General features: G+C 59.8%; 2 protein-coding genes across 7 annotated transcripts; one reads left to right on the top strand and one right to left on the bottom strand.

Moving 5' to 3' along the window:
* The first annotated feature begins 20 nt into the window (after positions 1-20).
* NCAPH2 (non-SMC condensin II complex subunit H2) lies at positions 21-19696 on the top strand. 4 transcript variants are annotated; one of them, XM_039520158.1, is made up of 22 exons: positions 109-169; positions 1792-1861; positions 3259-3378; positions 3889-3990; positions 4449-4504; positions 7033-7114; positions 8779-8850; positions 9289-9368; positions 10239-10393; positions 10667-10762; positions 11102-11238; positions 11395-11466; positions 11791-11857; positions 12613-12720; positions 14508-14561; positions 15392-15462; positions 15761-15878; positions 16351-16416; positions 17097-17152; positions 17793-17894; positions 19015-19164; positions 19401-19696. In XM_039520158.1, the coding sequence occupies exons 3-22, from the start codon at positions 3271-3273 to the stop codon at positions 19536-19538; spliced, it is 1890 nt and encodes a 629-aa protein (XP_039376092.1). In that variant the 5' UTR covers positions 109-169; positions 1792-1861; positions 3259-3270; the 3' UTR covers positions 19539-19696. The 4 variants fall into 4 exon arrangements, with proteins under 4 accessions (XP_039376091.1, XP_039376092.1, XP_039376094.1 ...); XM_039520159.1 differs by lacking the exon at positions 109-169 and adding an exon at positions 373-387; XM_039520157.1 differs by lacking the exon at positions 1792-1861 and having other exon boundaries at positions 21-169.
* A 2173-nt stretch (positions 19697-21869) lies between these two features.
* Positions 21870-23685, bottom strand: LOC120395617 (protein SCO2 homolog, mitochondrial). 3 transcript variants are annotated; one of them, XM_039520161.1, is made up of 2 exons: positions 23560-23685; positions 21870-22914 (listed from the first exon to the last, which is right to left on the bottom strand). In XM_039520161.1, exon 2 carries the CDS (start codon positions 22901-22903, stop codon positions 21914-21916), a length of 990 nt encoding a protein of 329 aa, XP_039376095.1. In that variant the 5' UTR covers positions 22904-22914; positions 23560-23685; the 3' UTR covers positions 21870-21913. The 3 variants fall into 3 exon arrangements, with proteins under 3 accessions (XP_039376095.1, XP_039376097.1, XP_039376096.1); XM_039520163.1 differs by lacking the exon at positions 23560-23685 and adding an exon at positions 23346-23369; XM_039520162.1 differs by lacking the exon at positions 23560-23685 and adding an exon at positions 23154-23300.

Genomic DNA, 23685 nt, shown 5'->3' with positions numbered 1-23685 from the left:
GCGCGCTCCCAAGTACCCGCCCCGCGCCCGGGGAGACCCGCCCCCTCCGCGGCGTCACCGCGCCCGCCTCGCGCGCTGACGCGCGTCACCGCTCTGAGCGGGAAAAACAAAATGGTGGCCGGGCGCCGGGGCTGAGGCGGAGCGGAGCTGTTCCCTCCTGTGCTGCGGGGTGAGTGTGGTACGGTCCTGGTGCCCCCCGCCGCGATCCCCCCCCGCCCAGCCCCGTGCCGTGGTACGGTCCGGACACCCCAATGCCTCGCCCCCCCCTCCCGGTATGGTACTAACCGGGAAGCGGGGCGGGGGGTTCTGTCAGGGTGGGACGTGTTCCGGGAGGTCCCGTCACGTGACCGAACTTTTCCCTGCTGAACTCCGGGCCGGTCCTGGAGGGTCGGTAACCCCGCGGGGTCCTGTGGGGACGGAGGGGCGCTGGGGGGCGGGGCTACAGCTGCGGGGGCAGAGCTGGGGGGTGCTGTGGGAATGGGCGGCAGGGCTGTGGGGCTGGGGATGGGGGCAGTGCTGAGATGGGGGCACAGAGCTGTGGGGATTGGGGCAGAACTGGGGGTGCTGTGGGAATGGGTGGAGGCAGAACTGGGGGTGCTGTGGGAATGGGGGCACAGAGCTGTGGAGGGCAGAGCTGTGGGGGCTGGGGTGGGGATTGGGGCAGAGCTGAGATGGGGGCACAGAGCTGTGGGGATTGGGGCAGAACTGGGGGTGCTGTGGGAATGGCGCAGAGCTGTGGGAATGGGGGCTGGGGTTTGGGAGGCAGAACTGGGGTGCTGTGGGAATGGGGGCACAGAGCTGTGGAGGGCAGAGCTGTGGGGGCTGGGGTGGGGATTGGGGCAGAGCTGAGATGGGGGCACAGAGCTGTGGGGGGATTGGGGCAGAACTGGGGGGTGCTGTGGGAATGGCGCAGAGCTGTGGGAATGGGGGGCTGGGGTTTGGGGCAGAGCTGGTGGGTGCTGTGGGAATGGGCGGAGGCAGAACTCGGGGGTGTTGAGGGGATGGGGGCAGGGCTGTGGTAGCTGGGGATTGGGGCAGAGCTGAGATGGGTGCTGTGGGGATGGGAGGCCAGAGCTTGGGGGGGGGGCGTTTGGGGGCCAGGGGGCCAGTGTGTGTGGGGGGGTGATGCTGTGGAGAAGATCCCAGTCTGGTATCAGGGTTTTCCCCAGATACACAAACCATCTTGAGTCTCATGTATCCCTGGGAAGACCCTGGTTCCTTTATCCTTGTCCCCTTTTGCACCTGCGTATCATGATCGGACTGCATCCTAGGACAGTGGTTCTCAACCGTTCCAGACGACTGTACCCCTTTCAGGAGTCTGTTCTGCTTTGCATACCCCAAGCTTTACTTCACTTCAAAACTTACAAAATCAGACTCAAAATACAGACGTGTCACAGCGCACTATTACTGAAAAATTGCTGACTTTCTCATTTGTACCATATAATTATAAAATAAATTGGAATATATGTATATTATTCTTGCATTTCAATGTAGAGTATATAGAGCCGTATAAACAAGTCATAGTGTGAAATTTTTGTTGGTACTGACTTCGCCAGTGCTTTTTATGTAGCCCGTTGTAAAACTAGGCAACTCTCTAGATGAGTAGATGTACTCCCTGGAAGACCTCTGTGTACCTCCAGAGGTTCACGTACCCCTGGCTGAGAACCACTGATCTAGAGTCTGACCCCTCCCTGAGCCCTTATCACTCCCACTTGTCACATTCCTTCCCCCCCCCCCCCCCCCGCTTCCATCTTCGCTCCTGGGTCTGACCCCTCCATTGCTCTCTGACAGCCAGATGGATACTGCAGTCCTGTATGAGGCATCAAGGCCCACAGTCTGACACCGGCTAAAAAACAGGAAGGTGAGGCGAGGCACTATCCACAGCCAGGAGGGCAGGATGGGGAGCAGGAGAGGCACATGGGGATGGGCTGGCTTTGAGGAGAACATTCAGGTGTGCAGTGAATGGCAGCTTTTTCTTCCTGTAACATTAGAAGTTCCTGTGTGATGCCCAAATTCAGAGTAGTCGGGCCATGAGTGAGCCTGCACCTGTGAAAAAACAACGAGGAGTCGTGGCACCTAGAGACTAACACATTTATTTGAGCATAAGGTTTTGTGGGCTATAACCCACTTCATCAGATGCATGGAATGAAAAATACAGTAGGCAGGTGTACATACACAGCACATGAAAAGATGGGAGTTGCCTTACCATTTGGGAGGGTCAGTGCTAACGAGGCCAGTTCAATCAGTGTGGATGTGGCCCATTCTTGACAAGAAGGTGTGAGTATCAACAGAGGGAAAATTACTTTTTGTACCAGAATGGGTCCTTAGACCCAGGAGTCGGGTCACATGTGTGCTTAACTGTTTGCAGAATTGGAGCTCAGGTTTGCAGATTAACCAGCCCAACAAGGCCATAATTCTGACCAGGTGCTGCTAATGTATAAATAATAAAATCAGTAATTTATGCTATGTGAAAGTAGAATGAATTATATTGTAAAAATAAGAATGGATTAAAGAAATGTTGTATGTACCTTTAAGCAGAAATAAGAAATGTTGAAATACAGGTGCCAGGAAAAGAAACATTAGGCATAAACAATGGTGCTAATGGCGAAACATTAACAGAAGATCGGTAATAGTTAGTAAGGAAATAAGATATGCATGCCTAGCCCAGGTAAACTTATCTGATTCTGCTTCCTTTGTTATTTTGTTAAGTTCTCACCCTTTTATCTGTATAAATAAGATAGTTTGTGTCTTGCATGGTGCTCACATTATAAGGGTGTTATTAGCAGAGCATTGTGCTAATAAAACAGAGTGGTCTGACAAACTGAGTCCTGAGTCTAACTTTGACAGCTACATGCTTCACTTTTTTTCACTGGGATTTCTAGTCAGTTTCATGGTCGGGTTTGTTTATTTACAGGCATCTGTGTAGGTCTAAAATATAAATATTTGTATTTGTAGGTTCTCAGAACTTACTGTTACCCTGTGTTGTGACCACACAGGGGAATGTTTATGTCAAAGCAAAGCCCTGTTTTTTGTTTGAATTACATCATTTTGATTGGCCTCAGGTTTTACAAAAGCTGACATTTTATAAAAACAAAATTGGAGCCAGCTTTGAGCTGACTGCATCCCATTAAATGACTACAGGCCACAAATGACATCGTTGTCAGAAAACAGATGGACCTGTGTCCTTCTTCTGTCCCCTACTGACTGTAGGCTTGTCTGCCTGGCTCCTGGATGAAATGTAACTTCTTGCACTTCTAGGGATCTGTTACAATGGAGGATGTGGAGTCACGCTTCCTGCACCTTCTGCAGCCCATCCGAGATCTCACAAAGAACTGGGAGGTGGATGTGGCAGCCCAGCTGGGGGAGTATCTGGAGGAGGTAAGGTAATCTTTCCATCCACGAAGACCAGGGTAGCGGGGAGGAATGTGCCACAGTGTGTCCATGCAGCTGGAATTCCTAGCATGTGGCGCTCGTTTCGATCCCTAATGTTCCTGTCCCTTAGGCCAGCCCTGCTACGTTGTCACTGGCCTTAAACTCTAAATATCAAGTTCTGGACCTCAGACCTTTTCCTTTTGCTCCCTGCCCTCCCTGTGAAGTGCTCCTGGATCCACAGGAGCTTTAGAAAAGATGCTCTGCACAGCACAGACCTGTTCCTTGGAGAACCATTGCCACCTGTGGAAGAGCACTAGCCCCAAAGATTATAAGAGAATATGATGGGAAAAGTCTTGCATTCTCCAGTCACCCCTCTTATGGCGCCCCCCAGGTGCCACTGCAGGTTTGCTGTGGGGCCAGGGCTTTGTCCCCTCCAAAGTCTCTCTTCCTGCTGTGTTGCCTCTCCAACCCAGTCTGTAAAATCAGCTTGTGTCTTCCCATGTGCGTGTTCTGCAGCTGGACCAGATCTGCATTTCCTTCGACGGCGGCAAAACCACCATGAATTTCATAGAGGCGGCTCTGCTGATCCAGGGTTCTGCCTGCATCTACAGCAAGAAGGTGGGGAAGCCGAGGGGAACTGCTGTACTCCTGCTGCCCCTGCAAGGCCGGGAGGAGAGCTTCTGTGGGGTTTGCCAGCTGGAGGCTTGGGCAGTGGGTGCTTTGGGGAGTTTTGTTTGACTCTGAAAGGGTTAAGCCAGCTGCACAGGTGCTGATGTATTAAATGTAGCCCTGAAATGGTAGACATCACCCAGCCCCCACTGTGGCTGCTCCCGTCTCTGTTTGTATATAGACATGCAGCCTGCAGAAGCTACCAGTCTCGCCACATAGTACTTTGTTCCTCAGGCAAAACGCTCCCCTGTGCTGGAGTTCAGGCTGAAAGTGCCAAGACCTGGTGAGAACACTGAAGTGATCAAGGGGCCTCTTCAGGGACCCCCGTTTACCCTAGACCCTAACAGAGGCAGCCTCCCTGAGATCCTTGCATCCCAGCCTCTAACCTTCTGGCCTTGTTTTGGCAGGTGGAATATCTCTACTCTCTTGTTTACCAGGCCCTCGACTTCATTTCCAACAAAAAGTAAGTCAAGATTTTCCTTCTCTGTGAGGTTGCCTCTTGCAAAGTCTGTCTGGGCTTAGTACGGGGGGCTCCCACCATGACTTCCCCCAGCCCAGCTCAGCAGGCTCATGCATCTCGCCTTTTTATCACTGTCACGCTTCTTTGCCCCTCCCTAGTCTCTTCCAAGCAAGGGTCTTGTAGCACTTTGCAAACACTAACTAATCCTTCCAACATCCCTTCCCTTAGATCAAGGGTAGGCAACCTATGGCACAGGTGCCGAAGGCGGAACACAAGCTGATTTTCAGTGGCACTCACGCTGCCCGGGTCCTGGCCCCCGGACCAGGGGGCTCTGCATTTTAATTTAATTTTAAATGAAGCTTCTTAAACATTTTGAAAACTTTATTTACTTTACATACAACAATAGTTTAGTTATATATTTATAAGCTTATAGAGAGTCCTAAAAAGCATTAAAATGTATTACAGGCACGCAAAACCTTAAATTAGAGTGAATAAATGAAGACTCAGCACACCACTTCTGAAAGGTTGCCGACCCCTGCCTTAGATATAGGTAAATTACCCCCCTTTTGCAGGTGGGAAGTGAAGTGACGTACCCAAGTCTACAGAGGAAGTCCCCCATAGAGCGGAGAATAGCTCCACGCGTCCTGACTCCCTACTCAGATCATAAGGCTCGCTCTTTATCTGGTTTTAAACTGTTGTCATCCAGGACAATCTCGGTGGTTATTTTTTGCTGGTTTTAATGCTAGGCTCCAGTCCTGCAAAAGGATCCTCCTGGGATAATGTTGAAGTCAGTGGGTGTCTGTGCAGGCACGAGGGGTCTCTGGTGGGGATCCAGCTGTAGGACTGGGGCTGAGCTGGTGTGATCACAATGCAGGCCGGTGAGTGGAGGTATTAAATAGAAGAGGATCTAGGCAGTGTGGCTGAATAGGCCTGGGACGTGGGGGGTTTTGGCACCTTGCTAGCAGGGTGATCCCATTTAGTAGCAGTTTTCAAATGTAGCATGTCGCCTCTTCAGTAACTTTTCCATCCCCATATATCCCCATTCTGACGGGCCCATGCTCAGTCCAGGTCTTCGGTTAAGAGAGGAGAGATCTGTTTAGGGTGGACAGCAGTAGCTGTTCTGAAACAGAAATCTCCCTGGACGGGTGAAGCTCTGCCAATGGGTCTGACTTTGAACAGGCACTTGGCTCCAGCCACACAAACTGACCTCTGAAATGGAATTCCCTTTGGGCTCCTCTGCTCCTCTCAGCCAGAGGCCTGGCTCAGCAAGGGCGCTTGCTAGGACAGACGTGGGCAAACTACGGCCTGCGGGCCACATCCGGCCTGTGGGACCATGCTGCCCGGCCCCTGAGATGCTGGCAGGGGAGCCTAGTCCCCGGCCCCTCCCCTGCTCTCCCCCCTCCCCCACAGCCACACCACCGTGCTGACCGCGCTCTGGCCTGCCTCTCCCACTGGGCAGCGTGAGGGGCGCAGCTGGCTCTGGCTCAGTGTTGTGGCTGCGAGCTCCTGCTGCTGGTAAGGGGGCAGGGAGTGGGGGGGTTGGGTAAGGGAGCGGGAGGTCCCGTGGGGGGAGGAGGGGGTGGTTGGATGGGGCGGAGGTTCTGGGGGGGTGGTCAGGGGATGGGGAACAGGGAGGGTTGGGAGTGGGAGTCCCGAGGGGCCTTCAGGGGGCGGGGATGTGGATAGGGGTCGGGAGGGCAGTCGGGACAGGGAGCAGGGGGGATTGGATGGGTTGGAGGTTCTGAGGGGGGCAGTCGGAGGTAGGGAGTGGGAGGGGGGCGGATGGGGGAGGGGGCCAGGCTGTTTGGGGGGGCAGAGCCTTCCCTACCCGGCCCGCCATACCGTTGTGCAACCCCGATGTGGCCCTCGGGCCAAAAAGTTTGCCCACCCGTGCTAGGGCCTTGCTGATGTGGGATGGGACAGAGCCAACAGGGCAGGGTGCTGCTGGTGTTGCAGGGAGCTGGAGCTGCTAGAAATGGAGGATGTTAAAGGTTCTCTCCAAGCTGCGGGCTGGCTGCCTCGAAGTGAAACGTGCCCTCCGCTTCCCTTCCCCGTTCCCTGACGGAAACGGAATCGACTCAACAAGCAGGGGATTTGCTGGCCAGGCCTAAGCCCCCCCTCCCCACTGCAGCCAGATCCCATTTCCTCTGAGCCACTTGCGCCCCTGCACAGGAGTGGTGGGCTCCAGCCCTGAGCCAGGCCTGCATATAGGAACCAAGTGCACGTTAGCTGGCTCCCATCAGAAGAATAACATATTGACGTGGCTGTCTCCCCACTGGGCTATTCAACGCTGGGTCCTTCTATAGCACTTCACAAGGACCAAAGAGGCCCCGGTAGCTTTATCTGCCGCCCACTCCTGGGCTGGAGGGGACCTGTTACATCCCTGTGTCTTTTGTCAGAGTAGCTGTTGCCCCAGCACACCCACCAGTGACTCGGACATCCCCGGCTGTGCCCCAGGAAACTGCCCAGCTGACAATAATGGTTTTAGAAAACTCCAGTGCCCTCTTGTGTTTTTTCCCTCCCTGACCCAGGCGGGACAAACAGCCTACGTCCGTGGGGGAGGACGGCACCGACGCTGACGTGAGCGCTGGGCCCAGGACGGAGGAGGAAGAGGTAAGACAGCAGGTGTGGTGTGCGTCCTCCTGTGTGCAGTCCCTCTGTGTGCCAGCAGGGGGAGTGCGGGCAGTATCCCAGCAGCCTCTGCCTGGCAGGTGCTAGGTACCGGGCTGGTAGGTTAAATGGTGGTGGTGACCTTAGGCTGCAGGCTCAGGCACCAAGTCTAATTGTGCCCTGCCTGATTAGCTGCTATGATCACTTGCCAGCAGGCCAGTCCCAAACTGCTCTTCTCTGGCTACGGGGTATTTAGCTTCCACAGCACTTGCCCCTGCCCCTGGCCCAAACACCCTGCGCCTGAGTGCACTTATGATGGTGAGTCGAGTACAGACACACCTGTAGCTACACACCAGCGGGAAAGGCTCCTGCAGTGGGGAGGCAGCAGGCCCCTGCCGGGGCTTTTCCCCGCTGGCAGAACCTGTCACCGCAGTGGGGAAAGGCTCCTGCAGTGGGGAGGCAGCAGGCCCCTGCCGGGGCTTTTCCCCGCTGGCAGAACCTGTCACCGCGGCGGGGAAAGGCTCCTGCAGTGGGGAGGCAGTGGGGACCTGCCGGGGCTTTTCCCTGCTGGCAGAACCGTTCACCGCGGTGGGGAAAGGCTCCTGCAGTGGGGAGGCAGCGGGGACCTGCCGGGGCTTTTCCCTGCTGGCAGAACCTGTCACCGCGGCGGGGAAAGGCTCCTGCAGTGGGGAGGCAGTGGGACACTGCTCTGCTAAAAGTAGCATTGTGGACGTGGGAGGCCCTGCTTGGGCGTGTTTATACTCAGGGCTCAGGCCTGTGGGGGACTGTATTCTACTTGCCTAAGACGTGCTACGCTGCTAGCTGGGCGTGCAGTATCTGTACTCTACACGCCACCGTAAGTGTAGCCTCATAGCATTCCCGCCTTCACCTCGTGGGACAGAGCCCTCAGCCTCTGCAGTCCTCCAGCTCCACCCCAGAGACTGAACGCTTGACCTCCACGGCTCTCTCCCTCCCAGGAGGTGGAGGGCTGCCAGCTGAAGGGGGTGTGAATGCTTGCCTGGCTGGGAGAGCCTTTAGCAGGTGCCCCATACAGCTGTAATGGCTAACCAGCAGCGCTGCTTGGGGGAGCCTGGCGTGCCGCCCTCGGCGGAGCAGTGGCTGCCCTGTGGTGTCTGTGGAGATGAAAGGTTCCCAGCTCCAAGGCCCCTGGGAGCGAGGGACATTTCTCAGGGCCTGTTGAGGCTCCCAGGCTCAGTGCACTGTGTGTGTGTCACACTGCCTCTATACAGATCCCAGTGTATCAGTGAATTCTGCGGCTATCCCCAAACTCACTGGCCACCATGTTCTAAGGCATTTCTGCTAAGAGGCCAGCTTGCATTGGAAGGAGTTTGCCACCAAGTATCTGGGAGCCCACAGTCCCTGTGCACCGCTTGGAGAGCTCCCACTGGCTCTCTGCCTCCTCTCAGTCCCGGGTTCAGGTGCAGATCTGCAGAACTGTTCTCGTTTGGATCAGGGTAGACTGGGCCTGGGGCAAGGAGTCAGGAGTCACTCCATGACCTTGGACGTGTCACGTCCCTGCCCCGTGGCCCAGAGACCCCGACCTGCCTTCGGGGGCGCTGTGGGGATCAGCAGAGTGTCTGTACGGCATGTCAGAGAGAGACAGCTCTCTGTGCGAAGTGCTCCATCTTACTGCTCTCGCTCTGCAGTTCCTCTCGTTGGATGACATCAAGGACACCAACGTGGCGAGCGTGGACATGAAGAAAGATCACCAGCCTAATGTAAGTGACGTGGTCCCCGTCCTTCATGCCCCTCTCATGTCCCTTCTGCCTCCTGATCTGGGGGTTTCCGAGACTAGAGTCTGCCGTGTCCAATGTGCCAGCTTGCGCAGCCCAGCACCCCCTCTAACTGAGCAGTGCTGTTAGGGGAGACCTCTGCCAGCGAGGGAGTAGTTCCAGGCATTCCTGCAGCCAGAACCCTCCTCGGCAGCAAGTGGTGACACATGGTGGGTACCAATGGCTCCATCTGGCTGTTTGTACCCTGGCAGGAGGGTGCTCCCCAGCACCCAGCCTGCCCTGATAGCCCTGAGAAGCAGATGAAAACACTCTCTGTATGTGTGAACGCTTCTTCCCGGCTGCAAGGGCCCTGTCTGTGGAGTGCAGCCGGGCCCCTCTCTTCCCGCGATGGGCAGCTGGGATCATGCTGTCCTGTCTTTGCAGACTGTGAACATTGTCCCCTTGACTCCGATGGCCCTGGTACCCCCAGAGGAGACAGAAAAGAAGGACAACCCCCTGTTCAGGTAACGGCTTCCCTCGTAACGCCTTTCAGTCACTCCTCTCCTGCCATCTGCTTTCTGTCTCGCTTGGATTTTCTCACCACTGGTGGTAGGGGCCGGCCCTGCTCAACATCTTCATTAACGAGCTAGAGGAGGGAGAACAGCACGGGGAGGGAAATAATCCAGAGGGCTCCAGCGAGTTCAGAGATGTGGGCAGGACATCGCATGAGATTCCTCATGGGAGACGCAACTGGGGGAAGAACAATCATGGAAGGACAAGCCTGGGGATCAGCCAGGGACCGTCAGGAACGGAGGCGGGAGAGTGAGAAGCCAATCCGACGTGAGATTGCCAGGCGAGATGGGCCACCATGAGCCTGGGCTGATAGAGGCCTTGTGTCCTGGAGCAGGGAGGGGATAGCTCCCTTCTGCCTGGCTCCGGGGAGATCCTAGCTGGGATTCTGGCCCCATTGTATTGGAAACGGGGGGGGGGGGGGTCTATGCAGGGGTGGGGGCAGTTCAGAGAGTAACAAAGCGTTTGGGGTGCAGAGGGAGAGATGAGCGGAGCTAAACCTGTCCTGTCTGGCTAAACAACAGGAGGATGTGACACCAGCCTGTGCTGCTTAGAAGAGCGTGGGCAGCCTGGAGACAAGGAGATCTTGGTCTCCCTTGTGTAGCCCCCCCGCTAGGATCTGAGCCAACAAGAAGTCCCGTTCTATGCTGGCTTGGGGATGTGACTGGGCTCAATGGGACCCAGCGGGTCTCTTCCAGGTCTGTCTCTTTCCCTTCTTCCTGGCACCCCATGCGACCTTTTACGAACCCATGCTCTGGCTGCACCCTGGAAACCAGCGATGGTGCTGGGTCAGAGCCGTTCTAACGCCCTCATTCTCCTCTCAGCCGGAAGGGGGAGATCCTGGCCAGCCGGAAGGATTTCCGCATGAACACGTGCACCCCTCACGCCAGCGGAGCCTTCATGCTGGAGCTGGCTGGCCTCTCACCCACGCAGTGCTTCCAAGCAAGACACCAGGCTGGGGACCTTGGCAGTGCTACAGGTGCAGGATTGGGCTGGGGATCTCCCCTTACCCTCCCATAGCCACTCCAAAGACCTCCTGGGAGGGGATGTGGGAGGTGCAGAGTCCATGGGAGAGGCCGACCTGAGGGGTATGGGGGAAGCTGGCTAAACAAGCCAGCCTTGGTCACCAACCCAGCAGCTATTCAAGGGGGGTCCTCAGGGATCCAAGGGCTGAGACCCCAGTGGGGTGATGCTTGGGGGACATCATTAACAAGTCTCTCCCTCGCCCCCGATTCTGCCTCATCCCTGCCAGGAGGGCAGACTGCCGCCCCGGGATCTGGAAACGCGCCTATGGAGGTCAGTGCCTGTGAGACTCCTATCGCAGTCTTGAACTTCTCTGAAAATGAAGGTGAGAGATGCAGCCAGTTTGCTGTGTGAGATCCGGGGTGCTGGCGGGCTTTGGGTGGGGTGGCACCCCCATAGCATGGGCCTGGCAGGCTGGTTCCTAACCACAGGGGTCACTGGGGCTGCTCGAGTTCTGCCTGGCCTATGTTATGAACGAAACCAAGTCTTGTTCTCTCAAGAGCTGCAGCCTTCAAAGGGGGCTGGTTTTCAGAATGGAAGGAGAGGTTCCCTCTCGGGAGCAGGGAGGGTGGAAGATGGGTGGCTTTCCAGGGGCTGTTCCTACGCTGGTTGTGGCCCCATGGATGGAAAGGGAACCAGGAGTGACTGTGCTCCTCTCTGGTAGGCGCTGTGGCACCAGACGGGGGTGGTGGTGGTGACGACGATGATGATGCAGGAGGAGGAGGTGATTTCTTGCCTGATGCCCCAGAAGGGGGCGTGGAGACCAGTCCTGCTGCTGTCGAGCAAATTCAGCAGCAGAAGGTAGGAGAAGGGCCGTCGTCGTGGGGGCGGCATGGGGAGGTGGGGCTGCCGCACTCACTCCTGTCCGGCAGCCTGGGGTCCCCACAGGCCCAGCTGATCACTCTCGCCTCTGTACAATGCTTCAGGAAACTAACTGCCTTGTTCTCTGCCTGCTAGAGTGCGCCCGAGGGCAAGGGGTACATGCTGCGGGAACGGGCCCCGGCCGTGGAGCCCAGTGTCCACATCAAGGTGAGAGAGGTCCGTAGGGACACATCCGGAGGGGCAGCAGAGTCCCTTTGGCAGTGAGAGCAGTTCCCAGATAGTAACTCAGGTGGAGGCTGGTGATCTGGGAGCTTCCCTACGGCACCGTGTTTGCCAGGGAGCAGCTCCCAATGGGCACAGGCCCTAGAGCTCATCGCTGTGGGTCCTGAACTGGCTGCCTAAGCCATGCTTTGGTGAGACAGGGTGCTCCCTGCCTGCTCAGGGAGGGGGACTGCCGTGGGGAATCGAGTGGGAACTGGCAGCCCGGCCACCGAGCTGTCCCATTCACCGTTCACTCACGTTCTGTGCCAGGAGATGCTGGATCCGTGGCGAAGCCTTGACCCCTTTGATGACTCTGAGGATAAGCCCTTTAAGAAAGGTAACGAGGGGCCAGCTGACGGGCGGCTTGGCCTGGCTGCTCTCCGGGTTTAGCAGCTGCTTGACCATAGCAGGGCCTGGGATGATATCCTAGCCTGGGTGTTTAGCCCCAGGAAGCAGGAACCACTGGAAGGGCGCCTGTGCTGTGAGCAGGGGCGCCTCCTGCTGTCCATGGAGCAAACTTCCTTCCCCCTAGATGGGGGTGGCTGGTGGAGTGAATGTGGCTGCCCCCATCCTGAGCTGAGCCGTGTGACCCGGAGAGTGTGTCCCTGGCTGCCTGGACCGGAGCACCCAGCCAGAGAGCGGCTGCAGCCCAGGCTGTCAGATATCGTGGGCTGCACTTTGACACCCTGATGCTGTAAAGCAAAGGGGCCTTCCTCCTTCCTGGCCAGCCCCAAACCCGCCTCCCCAGGCGCTTGCAGGATTGCTCCCTGCTGGGAAGAGGGGTGGTGTCAGGCCCCAGCAGCGCGTCTTCCAGTGCAACAGAGCCACAGAGCGTGCGGAGCTGCCTCTGAAGTGGAAGGCAGATCCAGCGGGGACTACGCTTACAGACCTTGTCCTGAGTCCTGCGGCATGTGACTGCACGGCTGGGTGTCAGTGGCTGCTAACGCCCACCCAGCCACCCAGGGGTCTCCCTGGAACCTGCGCCCGGTGCTGGTGGCTGCTGGTGCAGAGACTGGCAGAGCCCCCCTTGCTTCCTTCCTTTCCGCATCCACTGTGACTGCAGCTCACTCCCTTCTCTGCACCTGGCTCCAGGCAGACCCTTCACGGTGCCGCGTGACCTGGACGATGTGCCCGGCAGCAAGCGGAAGAGGCGGACACCTAGGAAGCTGCAGGACTTCATGAAGTGGTTCTCTGCAAGCCGTGAGTATCTTCGCTCCAGCTCTGCTCCCCTACCCTGCAGCCTGCTCCCTGGCAGGGCCCTTCTCTGCCGAGAGACATGGCCTCTCGACGCCCCCAGCCTCAGCATCACAGAATCTCAGGCTTGGAAGGGCTCTCAGGAGGTATCGAGTCCCACCCCCTGCTCAAAGCAGGACCAATCCCCAGACAGATTTTTACCCCAGTTCCCTAAATGGCCCCCTCAAGGATTGAACTCACAACCCTGGGTTTAGCAGGCCAGTGCTCATGGCGGCTGGTGTCTGGACTCTGTCCTGGGGACTCCCCTTGTTCTAGTCACATGGGACCACAGCGCCCGCCCGCACCCCCCAGGTTCGGTGGCCCTTGTACTCAGCCTGTCTCCTGCCTGCCGTTTGGTGTGGATCACAGGACTCCCATCCAGCTCAGTAACCCGCACCAGCTGCATCAGGAAGGGACAGGAAACCCCAGAACAGAATATGCTGCCTGGGAATTCCCCAGCTGGATAATGGATGTTGAAAGGCAGAGTGGCCCCATCAGCCTATTGTGATAACAAATTCCATTTAGTTCAGGCCGTTCCCCCTCCTCAGGTCCACACACACCAGAGACTCTTGCATTGCCCAGCATAGAACTGCAGTGTGGAGACTGTCAGGAGAAAAGGTGGGGGCTTGCAAGCCTGGGGAGGGGGTTTGAAATCATGGGAGAGGCCATTCTAGTTGGGCGTTCTCGCCAAAATGATCGGCAGTGAAACACTTAATGGTGCTGACATTTAAAGTGGTGTCATCGTGATTCAGAATCGGTCTAATAGGAGGAATGGTACAGAGCTATTGGTTCAGACTGTCTGCAGACTCAGGCAGATATAGTGGCATCAGTTAGGCGTGGTTCACATTGTCTAGGTTTTCTCTAAAGCTGAGGGCCCACAAGCATCCTAAAAATGAAAACTCATTCTCTGGAGCCCTGTTCCACTGCCAGGGGCGCAGAGCTCATGGGCCCTGCCTGTAGGGGACGGTTCTTCCCAACATCTCTCTGTTACTCTGGTTTCTATTCCTTATACGTTGTTCCCTGCCTAATAGAATTGTGGGTGTTCTCATCTACAGATACTTGTCTGGTCCTTTCTGAGCTCAGTAAGGTCACTGCTACGAGAGGACTGAGCACGGCACGTGGCGTTTCCTCTCATCAGTGGCTGCCCTTTGCTCGGGTATCATGAGAGAGCAGAGAGCTGTGTCTGATGTGACCGTCCCTAACCCACTGGTTTGCATCCCTCTATCAGGTCCTCTTGCCGCTTTTCCCCCAGTGGCACAGGCCTCCTTAGGCTGCCCTGCCTCTTCAGAGCAGGTTCCGGTAACCCCGTAACCGTGTTGTGGGACCAGGGCTGGTAAAGTAGCGTGCATGGCCACAGGGCTCTTTGAGAGGAGGTGGCATCATCATCTGGCATCCGTGTGTTTGTCCATCTTATCCGGGCCCTATGGCTACAGTAGCGGAGCCTTGTCATCTGTAATATATCGCTCCGCCCCACCCCCGAGAGGCCTGGCAGGGTATCCTCCCTGCTGGACACCTGGGGACTGAGACCCAGGGACATCGTGACTCACCCTAGGAGACACAGGGAGTCAGGAAGAGCAGGGACTTGAACCCAGGTCACCTCAATCCTCGGCGGGTGCCCAAAACACTGGGTCAGCCACGCATCTGTCCTTAATCCCACCCTTGCTCCCAGTAATCTGCTGGCTGGTGTCCGACCGACAGGGCTATCCCCGCAGAACCCAGCTGGCTAATGTCACCCGTTTCTGGTCTCTCCGCAGAGAATGACGGAGCTGACAGCAGAAGAACCAAGAAGAAAGGGCCAACGTTCGCTGGTGAGAGGGATGTGGCTGGTGATGTGTGCGAGAGGCGACATCCCTTTGCTGCCCACTCTGCTTGCACTAAACGCCCCTCCCCTCCCCTCCCACACCCAAACACCTCTGGAGCCTGCTTTTCACGGAGCCCGCAGAGCGAAACCAAAGAGTGCGTCAGCGCTGTCCCAGCCCCAGGGCGTTCCTCTGGGCTTGTCTACACTGGAAACGCTCCAGCGGGACACTGCAGTGTAGACACTAGCTGTGCTGACGGGAGGGGTTCTCCCATTGACAGGGCCAATCCGCCTTCTTGAAAGGTGGGAGCTAGATCGACGGAAGAGCCTGTCTACACGGGGACTTAGGTCGGCTTCACTGCGTCGATCTGGCATGTGGATTTTCACACCCCCTAGTGATGTCACTCGGTCGACACACTTTTCTAGCATATACCAGCCCTCGGCTCCCATGTGGCGGGAGATCCAGGCGGTGAGGTGGAGGGTCGGGGGGAGAATGTGCTTTGAGCCCTCTGCCCACCTGGAGACACACATCCCCACCCCAGGGAGCGCTGGGTCAAACTGGTTGGGGCGGGATGCCCAGCCAGTTGTCTCACTGCAGGGGGATGGGAACTGCATGCCCCGTTGGTTAGCAGCAGCTCCCGCCCCAGGGCTTGGGCTGCGTCTGCCTGTCCTGGAGCTTGGGGGCGAGGGTGGAACCCAGCCGGTTTGTGACTGCAGCCAAGCCAGGGCTGTGCCTAGAGCCCGCGGCAGGAGCCGTGCCGGGCGTCCATGCCACGCAGCCCGGCTCCGTCCGACTCTGCCTGGCAGGGCAGTTCCCATGCTCCCACTGTGTCTTGGCAGATCTGGAGGTTCTGTACTGGAAGCAGCTGAAGGAGCGGATGGCCGCGCAGAGGAAGCTGCAGAGGAGAATGGTGAGGCAGCAGCGACGCTGGGGCACGAGTGTGAATGGGAGGTGCCCTCGGTCTGCCTGCAGAAGGGGGCAGGGTCCTGTGAGCGCCCTGGGTAGCACTTGGGCAGCCACAGGGATTGGCCAGTGGCTAGGGCACCTGTCCTAGGGCAGAGACCACGTGGGCAGCCCCACCCAGCACGTGCTGCTCAGGGGCCCGGGGTGCCATGGTGATGTAAATCCCGAGGACGACCGCCGGGTGGGGGCAGGCAGGCACTTGCACAGAGACCAACGGTGACAGCCAGGCCTGTTCCCTCTCCCAGGGGCTGCTGCTGGGGAAGCATCTGCAGGAGGAGGAGCAGCTGGAGGAGGCCGAGGAGGAGCTGAATGCCGTGGAGGAGGAGCGAATGGACGACTACCTGGACCACGACGAGGGGGCAGGTACTCCCGAAAGCCTCGGAGCTGGGGCACGGGATCCTGGCCACTGTGCCTCACTCCTGCCCTAGGAGATCTGGGCCAGTTTGTGCCCATCAGAGGGGTGGCATTGGCTACGTTGGGCCAACCCTGCTAGAAACTGGAGTGAGAATTGGGGCTGGGGCTGTTGCAGCTGCCGGACAGTGTCTGCTCTGAGTTGCTGAGCTGGGCCATACCTGAGCTAGACAGGCAGGCTCTGTGCCCCTCTCTGCCCCTTGGAAGCCAGCGCAGGATTTCCTGGCCCAGGGCAGCTGCTGTGTGACGGTTTTGTGCTCTCTTGGGTGGGTCAAGGACCGAGCAGGCTGCAGGGACTCCCCACAATCCCTGCTCCCCTTGGCTCGGCGGCTCCGCGCTCAGCACATGGGAGCTAAGCAGGGCTCCACGTCCGGGCAGGAACTTTCCCACGAACCTTTGCCCAGAGTCCTTTCTCCTTCTGCAGATGACTTCCTGGAGCAGGAGGATGTCCACCCGGCGGCCCTGGAGCAGCTGGCCGAGGGCGACCTGGGTAATGTAGTCCCAGCAGATCCCCTTTCTTGTCACAGACTGGTGGAGCCTCATTTACCCTGAGGGGCCTGTGCTGGCAATGTGCCTGAGCCTGGGAGCTCAGCAAAAGGATGCGCAACATAGAGTGGTCGTTACCATAGCTGGGCATCTGTGGACTGTGTCCCAGCATGCAGTGCTCCAACTTACCATGGAGCACTGCATGCTGGGACCTGTAGTCTCCATGGGTGCAGCTATGTTAGAGATGAGTAGAGCCCTACCACAATCCACAGTCCGTTTTAATCAGTTTCATGGTCAGAGGGTTTTAAAATTGGTCAATTTAATGTTTTCAGATGTTTACATCTGAAACTTCAGGGTGTTGTAACCGTGGGGGTCCTGATCCAAAAAGGGGTCTTGGGGGATGGGGTGTCGCAAAACCCATCTGGCCTGTGGGTTCATCAAAACCTGCCTATGTTAGGAGAGTGGTGTGTGTCCCCACCCCTGAACATGAGCAAGCATACACGTTTGCACATACCCAGCTGCTCAAGTAGCAAGCCCCATGTGCTTCCCGGGGACAGCGAGCCCCATGGCGCTGGGGAAGTCAGGTCCCCGTTAGTGGGTTGGCAGGGCATCTGTGATGGCTGGCGCTGGCTCGGAGCGGCAGCGCCATGCTGCTCTCAGCTCAACATTCCTCTTCCCTTTCAGGCCCCTGCACGATCCCTGACTCCCTGAGCTATGAGGAGCTGGTGAGGAGAAATGTGGTACGTACCCATCCCTCGGGGGGTTGGCGCAGAGCGCAGGGCCTCTCTGCCTGAGCCTGGCTCTGCAGTGCCGCCTGCCCATTGGCCCTTCTTGCTGCCTGGGAAGCCGGGCCCTTCCTGATGCTGCAGCTACGGGCCGTGGCTTTCCAGAGATGCCTGTAAATGTTCATTCCCTCCCAGCCCAGGAACAAAAGGGATGGTGGGGGGCAGGCTGGACTTGTTAGCAGGTTGGAAAGCCTCCACCCAGCTGGGCCAGGGACAGCACTGGATTCTCTCAGCCTTTTAGCTGTCTGACCCTCCATTTCTAGCCTGTGCTGTTAGAGGGCCAGGCCTGAGCTCTCCAGCGGAGAGAGGGAGCTGCCCCGCTGCTCCGTGGGGTGGACGCTCAGCGCTGGAGGGGTGAGCACCACCACTCCCATTGCAGCTGGGGGACCGCGCCTCTGCCAGCGCTGCCCCAGGTGTGGGGAGCGGCCACGTCTGGAAACGCTGGCATGAGTGACCCCTGCCCACGACTATTTCAATGTTCCCCTGAGCCTGGCGGGGAGCTGGGAATGAGGCAGAGCTGGGGCGGGGGCTGGAATCTGCCCCCCTCCTCCTTTTCCCTGATTTCCCCCCCCCCCCCCCATCTCTCCGGCCCCAGGAGCTGTTCATTGCCAACTCCCAGAAGTACGCCCGCGAGACGGTGCTGTCCCAGCGTATCCGTGACTGGGAGGACAAGATGGAACCCAAGCTGCAGGAGCAGGTGAGGCTGGAGCATGGGAGCCTGTGCCCAGCTGTGGGGGAGCTGTTCTGGGCAGAGCCGGGCCGGGCTCTCTGCAGGGATGAGCCCCAGGGGTGGGTGGAGTGCGCAGCAGAGGGCTGGGAGCGAGGGTGTCTGGGCCCCTGGCAGTGGGGCACGCCGGGTGTTGCTGAAGGGAGGCTTGAGAGCACGTCCCCGTCCCCGTGCAGCTTTGGCCAGAGCTCTCAGCCTGGCACTCTGCTCCCTGCAGGGAAGCCCATGCCTGGGTCCCACTCCCTGGCGGGCATCTCTCACCCTGCTGACTTAAAGGCGCTGCCACCTCCCCGTTGCACTACAGGCCGAGCGCGTCTGATTGGCTGCTGCCGGGGGAACGAACAGCGGCATAACCTAGATAAGAGCCCAGGGCTGGGTGGCTCCTGGCACTGTTGCTGCCCACCTAACCCTGGCCCATAGCCCCCTCTGCCAGTCTGAGGGCACCTCTGGCATCTGCTGGTGCCCCCCAGCCTGGGCTCCCCCCACAGCTCTGCCGGTGCCCCCCAGCCTGGGCTCCCCCCACAGCTCTGCCGGTGCCCCTCAACCCAACCTGCAGCCCCCCTGCTCTCCCGCCCTTGGCTCCCCCTACAGCTCTGCCGGTGCCCCCCAGCCTGGGCTCCCCCCACAGCTCTGCCGGCGCTCCTCAACCCCAACCTGCAGCCCCCCTGCTCTCCCGCCCTTGGCTCCCCCTACAGCTCTGCCGGTGCCCCCCAGCCTGGGCGCCCCCCACCGCGCTGCCGGCGCTCCTCAACCCCAACCTGCAGCCCCCCTGCTCTCCCGCCCGTGGCTCCCCCTACAGCTCTGCCGGTGCCCCCCAGCCTGGGCTCCCCCCACAGCTCTGCCGGTGCCCCTCAACCCCAACCTGCAGCCCCCCTGCTGTCCCGCCCTTGGCTCCCCCCACAGCTCTGCTGGTGCCCCCCAGCCGTGGGGACACAGTGACAGTTGTAACGCGGCTTAGGGCAGGGCTGCCTGGGTCCTCCCCTGCTCCCCCAGGAGTTGGCCGGCGTTTGCTAGTGGCCATGGGTGAGGGGGGGCTTGGCCTGGCCCCTCAGCGCTGGGCGCAGTGTCTAACTCCCCCTCTCCCGCGCAGGAGGAGCGAGCCGCCTTCGACATCCACAGCTACGGGGACCAGCTGGCGGCGAGCTGTGGGCGGCTGGGCGAGTGGCACTCCTTCGCCAGCCTGGTGGCGGGGAAGCCGGCCTTCGAGGTGTGTCGCTCCATGCTGGCCTCGCTACAGCTGGTGAGTGTCTGGGCGCAGGCTGCCTCAGGGGGGTACCCTGCTCCTCAGGGACAGCAGTCGGCCCCTCCACCCTGCCGTGGGGCGAACTCCCCCAGAGCTCCCTGCAGTTGGAAATCCCACGCAGGCTGCTGCCTTCTACCCTTGGCTGAGCACCACTACCCAGGGTCTCTGCATTGCTGCCCCCCTGTACCCCCAGTCCTAGCCGGCCCCCTAACCCTGCTCTTGCCCCCCGCCAGGCCAATGACTACACGGTGGAAATCAGCCAGCAGGCAGGCCTGGAGGAGGCGGTGGACACCATGCGGCTGCGCCTCCTGACCCAAGAGCGAGCGCACGAGCGATTCCGCACCTACATGGCCCCCTCTGTGTCCAAGTGACAGCGCCCCCGGCTTGCCGGGCTGCAGGGCACCCCCAGGGGCTGCTGCGGTCCTAGAGCCCTGCCGATTCCTTGTGTATATACTGCGTGCCGGCGGCACGTCCTGTACAGCCTCTGTCCCCGCACAGCCTGGGCAGTAATAAACCACAGGTGTGGGTCTAGGAAGCGCTGTCCCTGTGAGGGGGGGGCGGGAGGACTGGGCCATGGGCTGCCAGGCGAGCAGGCCAGGCTCCGGCTCCAGCTCCAGGGGCTATAACCAAACTACGCCCTCCCCATCCCAAGCTGGGCCCAGCGTCTGACCCCAAATGCTCCCAGGCCAGGCGGGGCGGATCCTGTCTCGTCCTTTCTATTCCCCCCTCCCTCCAAGTGTGCACCCGTTACAGAGAAACATGGCTCAGCCTGGGGTAGCCCCAAGGGATTCCTTCCTCAGCTGCCAGCATGGGCCGCGCCTGGGCCAGAGGCTCCTGCCCTCACCCTGGTGGCAGGCGTAAGACGGGGTTAGACCAGCCAGCTGCCTGGGCCAGAGGCTCCTGCCCTCACCCTGGTGGCAGGCGTAAGACGGGGTTAGACCAGCCAGCTGCCTGGGCCAGAGGCTCCTGCCCCCACCCCGGTGGCAGGCGTAAGACGGGGTTAGACCAGCCAGCCCCCCCGTGCTGTCTTCTGCTAGTGCCAGAGGCTGCGGAGGGGATGAACAGAACAGGGCAATTTATGGTGTGCTCCAGCCCGTCAGTCAGAGGTTAGGGCCACCCAGAGCGTGGGCTCATCCCTGCCCACCCTGGCTAATCAGCACGGCTGGCCCTGTCCTCCGGGAACGGGCCGAGTTCTGGTTGGGCCTTCACAGCAGCCCCTGGCGCTGAGCTCCGCAGGCTCACTGGGCAAGTTCTTCCTTGTGTTGGTTTTGAACCTGCTGCCTGTTAACGTCCTTGGGTGACACCTGCTTCAGGTGTTGTGTGAAGGAGTAAATAACACTTCCTGGATCATTTTCTCCTCACCCTTCACGATTTCACAGGCCACTCTTGTATCCCCCTGAGTCGTCTCTTTTCCAAGGTGAACAGTCCCCATCTTTCTACTCTCCCCTCACATGGGAGCTGTTCAGCCCCCCAACCATTTCTGTTGCCCTTTTCTGTACCGCTTCCTGTTCCGCTAGAGCTTTGTTGAACTGGGTCAACCAGTGTTCCTAGTACGGGCGGGCGCACCATGGACTGAGTGTGAGGCGCAGGCTGCTCTGCCCCTCTTCTCCCCCCAGCCCAACTGCTCAGGCTCCACAATGTGCTGCCTGAGCCTGCCGGGGGGTGGGGGTGGGGGGAGAGCCGCTGGACAGGCCTGGCCAGGAACCTGCCCCAAACTGGCCTTGTGTCTTTGAGCCTTTTGCTGGGGGAAGGAGCTGAATCCTTTAATCAGCAGCATCAGAGGCCCCAGGGTGTGGACTTGACAGCAGGAGACCTGGCTCCCCAGGCTGGCTGAGCCCCACAGACCAGCCAGCTCCTCCCAGGAGACTTGGTGGGAAACACCCCCCACCCCTTAAATAGCCACCCAGGCTGGCTTTGAATAATCCTTAGGTTCAGTACAGCTTCCAGCACATGGTGCTACATCCAGCCAACACCCCCCACCCACATCCAGCACAGCTGCTCTGCTGCTGCCAGCGCTCTAGCAGCCACACCTGCACAGGTGCCCCACACGCCGCTCTCTCCTTTCTAGGAGATGCGAGGACTGTGGCAGCACCGCACCCTGGGAGCTGCAGAGCAGCAGCTGGGTCTGATGGTGACAGGCCTGGGTCCAGCCAGCTTAGAGAACAGCACTTGGCAGCTTGGGGGGGATCCTGCCCCGCTGGCCCAGGAGGGACCAAGCCCCTGCAACTGTGGAGTGTTTGTGTGTGTCCTGCCCACCTGGTGCAGGCGGAGCTGAGCCCCTGTGGCTGTAGGAGAAGGGGCCTGGGCCGCTGGGCTGGGGGAGGAGTGGGGAGACGAGCCCCTGGGAGTACAGGGGAAGAGGCCCCGGCCACAGGAAGAACTGAGCCCCTGTGGCTGTAGGGGAAGGGGCCCTGCCTACCAGGCCCAGGCGGAGCCGAGCCCCCGCAGCTGTAGGGGAAGGGGCCCAGGCCGCTGGGCCTGGGGGGAGGGGGAGAAATGAGCCCCTGGGGTCATAGGGGAAGAGGCCCTGGCTGCGGGGCCCAGGGGGAGCCAAGCCCCCGCGGCTGTTGGGGAAGAGGCCCTGCCCACCAGGCCCAGGGGGAGCCGAGCCCCCGCAGTTGCAGAAGGCCCCTCCCCGCTGCCTGTTTCACCACGCTCGGCACGGAGCAGCAGCGCTGGGCCACAGAAAGGAGCCAGGCCCCGTGGTTCTGCCCAGCTGCAAGCAGGGCGTTTATTGCCGCGTGGCTCAGCTGAAGAGCCTCCGGTAGGTCTCCATGTGCCCCCTGACGCTCTGGACGATCTGCGCCTCGCTCTTGCTCCGGTTGTAGTAGTCCAGGAAGAGCCCGTCGGGGCTGAGCAGGTAGATGATCACCGTGTGGTCGACGATGTAGTCGTCGTCCTCGTCCCTGGGCCCGGCGCTGTAGTACACGCGATAGGCCCTGCCGGCCTCCCGCACGTGCTCCGGGCTGCCCGTCAGCCCCAGCAGGCGCGGGTGGAACTCCCTCACATACTTGGCCACAGCAGCCACGTCGTCCCGCTCGGGGTCCACGGTGATGAAGACGGGCTGCACCCGGGGCAGCTGCGGCTCCTGGTCCAGCAGCTGCACCACCTGGCTCATCTTCTCCAGCTCCTCGGGGCAGATGTCCGGGCAGTGGGTGAAGCCAAAGTAGAGCAGCACCCACTGCCCCAAGAAATCGGCCTTGGAGCGGGGCTGCCCGGTGTGGTCCACCAGGTGGAAGTCCCCCTGGCCGATGGCCAGCTTCTTCAGCTCCTGGATGCGCTGCAGCTTCTGCTGCCGTCCCTTTTCAGAGCGCAGGTAGAGCCACGCGCCCAGGGCTGCCCCCCCAAAGAGGCAGGTGATGAGCAGCCGAGTCCTCAGCTGTATCCGTGGGGCGGAGCCGCCAGTCGACGGGGCCCCCTGGGAGAACTGTCTCCTGGTGACCCTGTTCCAGGAAAGGGTCTGTGCTGCCCACCTCTGCTGGTGGGTCCCTGCTGCTGCATCTGGGAACCACCCTGCAGGCTTGGTGTATCCGCTCCTGCCAACTTCCCAGGCTTTGAAGCAGGGTGACGGCCAGACTGTTTTATTGGCTGTCGACACGAGCCACCTGGCACAGCCGGCTGGAGGGCGTCTCTGGGCACGTTCCTGGAAAGCCCAGGATCTCCCCTGGAGGCTGAGCTGCTGGGCAGCGCATGGAGCCAGGGGCCAGCGGCTCCGGAGCGGGAGGGTCTGGAACATCCTGGGAAAAGCTGAAAGGATGAAAAAAGCCTCTAGTAACGAGTGTTTTTGGGCTGGGCTCCTCCATAACGCTCTGCACTGCGGGAACTGTGGGTGCCCTGCTGGCCAGGCCAGGCCCTGGGAGATTGGGGGAAGCCAGAACATAGAACAGAGGTGGGAGAAACAACTGAGTTTAGACCCTCATGGCAGGAGGAGGCTGGTAACGCTGGAGCTCAGGTGAAAGGCTCCTGGCCCATGGGTGGATCCTCACCTCCCAGCTCTGCAGATAGACCAGGCTCCTGCCTTCCAGCCACGCCCCTCCCATTGCAGCCCTGGGCTCCCCACAGTGCTGCTGATGTCCCGCAGCCCCCTGGTATCCTAGCCCCATGCTCCCCCAGGTCCACCGGTGCCCCTCACTCCTGACCTGCAGCCCCATGCCAGCCCAGTCCTGAACTCCCCCCACCCCAGCCCTGCTGGTGCCCCTCACTCCCGACCTGCAACCTCCTGCTAGCCCAGCCCTGGGCTCCCTGCCCCCCAGCCCTGCTGGTGCTCCTCACTCCCGACCTGCAGCCCCCTGCTATCCCAGCCCCAGGCTCCCCCCACCCCAGCCCTGCTGGTGCTCCTCACTCCCGACCTGCAGCCCCCTGCTATCCCAGCCCCAGGCTCCCCCCGCCCACCTGGAGTCAGCGCCGCGGTGTCTCCCCATCAGCAGATTCGCTCCGGTGTGGGATGCGCCCAAACGAGGAAGTGCCGTGACGAATCCCCCAACGCCAACGCGCACACACCGGGCCCCGCCCAACGCA

The sequence above is a fragment of the Mauremys reevesii genome, linkage group 1 (genome assembly GCF_016161935.1).
Source record: "Mauremys reevesii isolate NIE-2019 linkage group 1, ASM1616193v1, whole genome shotgun sequence".
In the NCBI taxonomy this organism is placed as follows: domain Eukaryota; kingdom Metazoa; phylum Chordata; order Testudines; family Geoemydidae; genus Mauremys; species Mauremys reevesii.
The sequence above is the reverse complement of the archived record's forward strand: the minus strand, read 5'-3'. Positions and strand labels throughout refer to the sequence as shown.

Excerpts from the sequence above, each read along its gene's own strand:
- NCAPH2 (XM_039520157.1), top strand. The coding sequence starts at position 3,271 with ATGGAGGATGTGGAGTCACGCTTCCTGCACCTTCTGCAGCCCATCCGA. Across the intron at positions 9,369-10,238 it reads AAGGACAACCCCCTGTTCAG|CCGGAAGGGGGAGATCCTGG; the intron begins GTAACGGCTTCC and ends TTCTCCTCTCAG. Across the intron at positions 19,165-19,400 it reads TGCTGGCCTCGCTACAGCTG|GCCAATGACTACACGGTGGA; the intron begins GTGAGTGTCTGG and ends GCCCCCCGCCAG.
- LOC120395617 (XM_039520161.1), bottom strand. The coding sequence starts at position 22,903 with ATGTTCCAGACCCTCCCGCTCCGGAGCCGCTGGCCCCTGGCTCCATGC.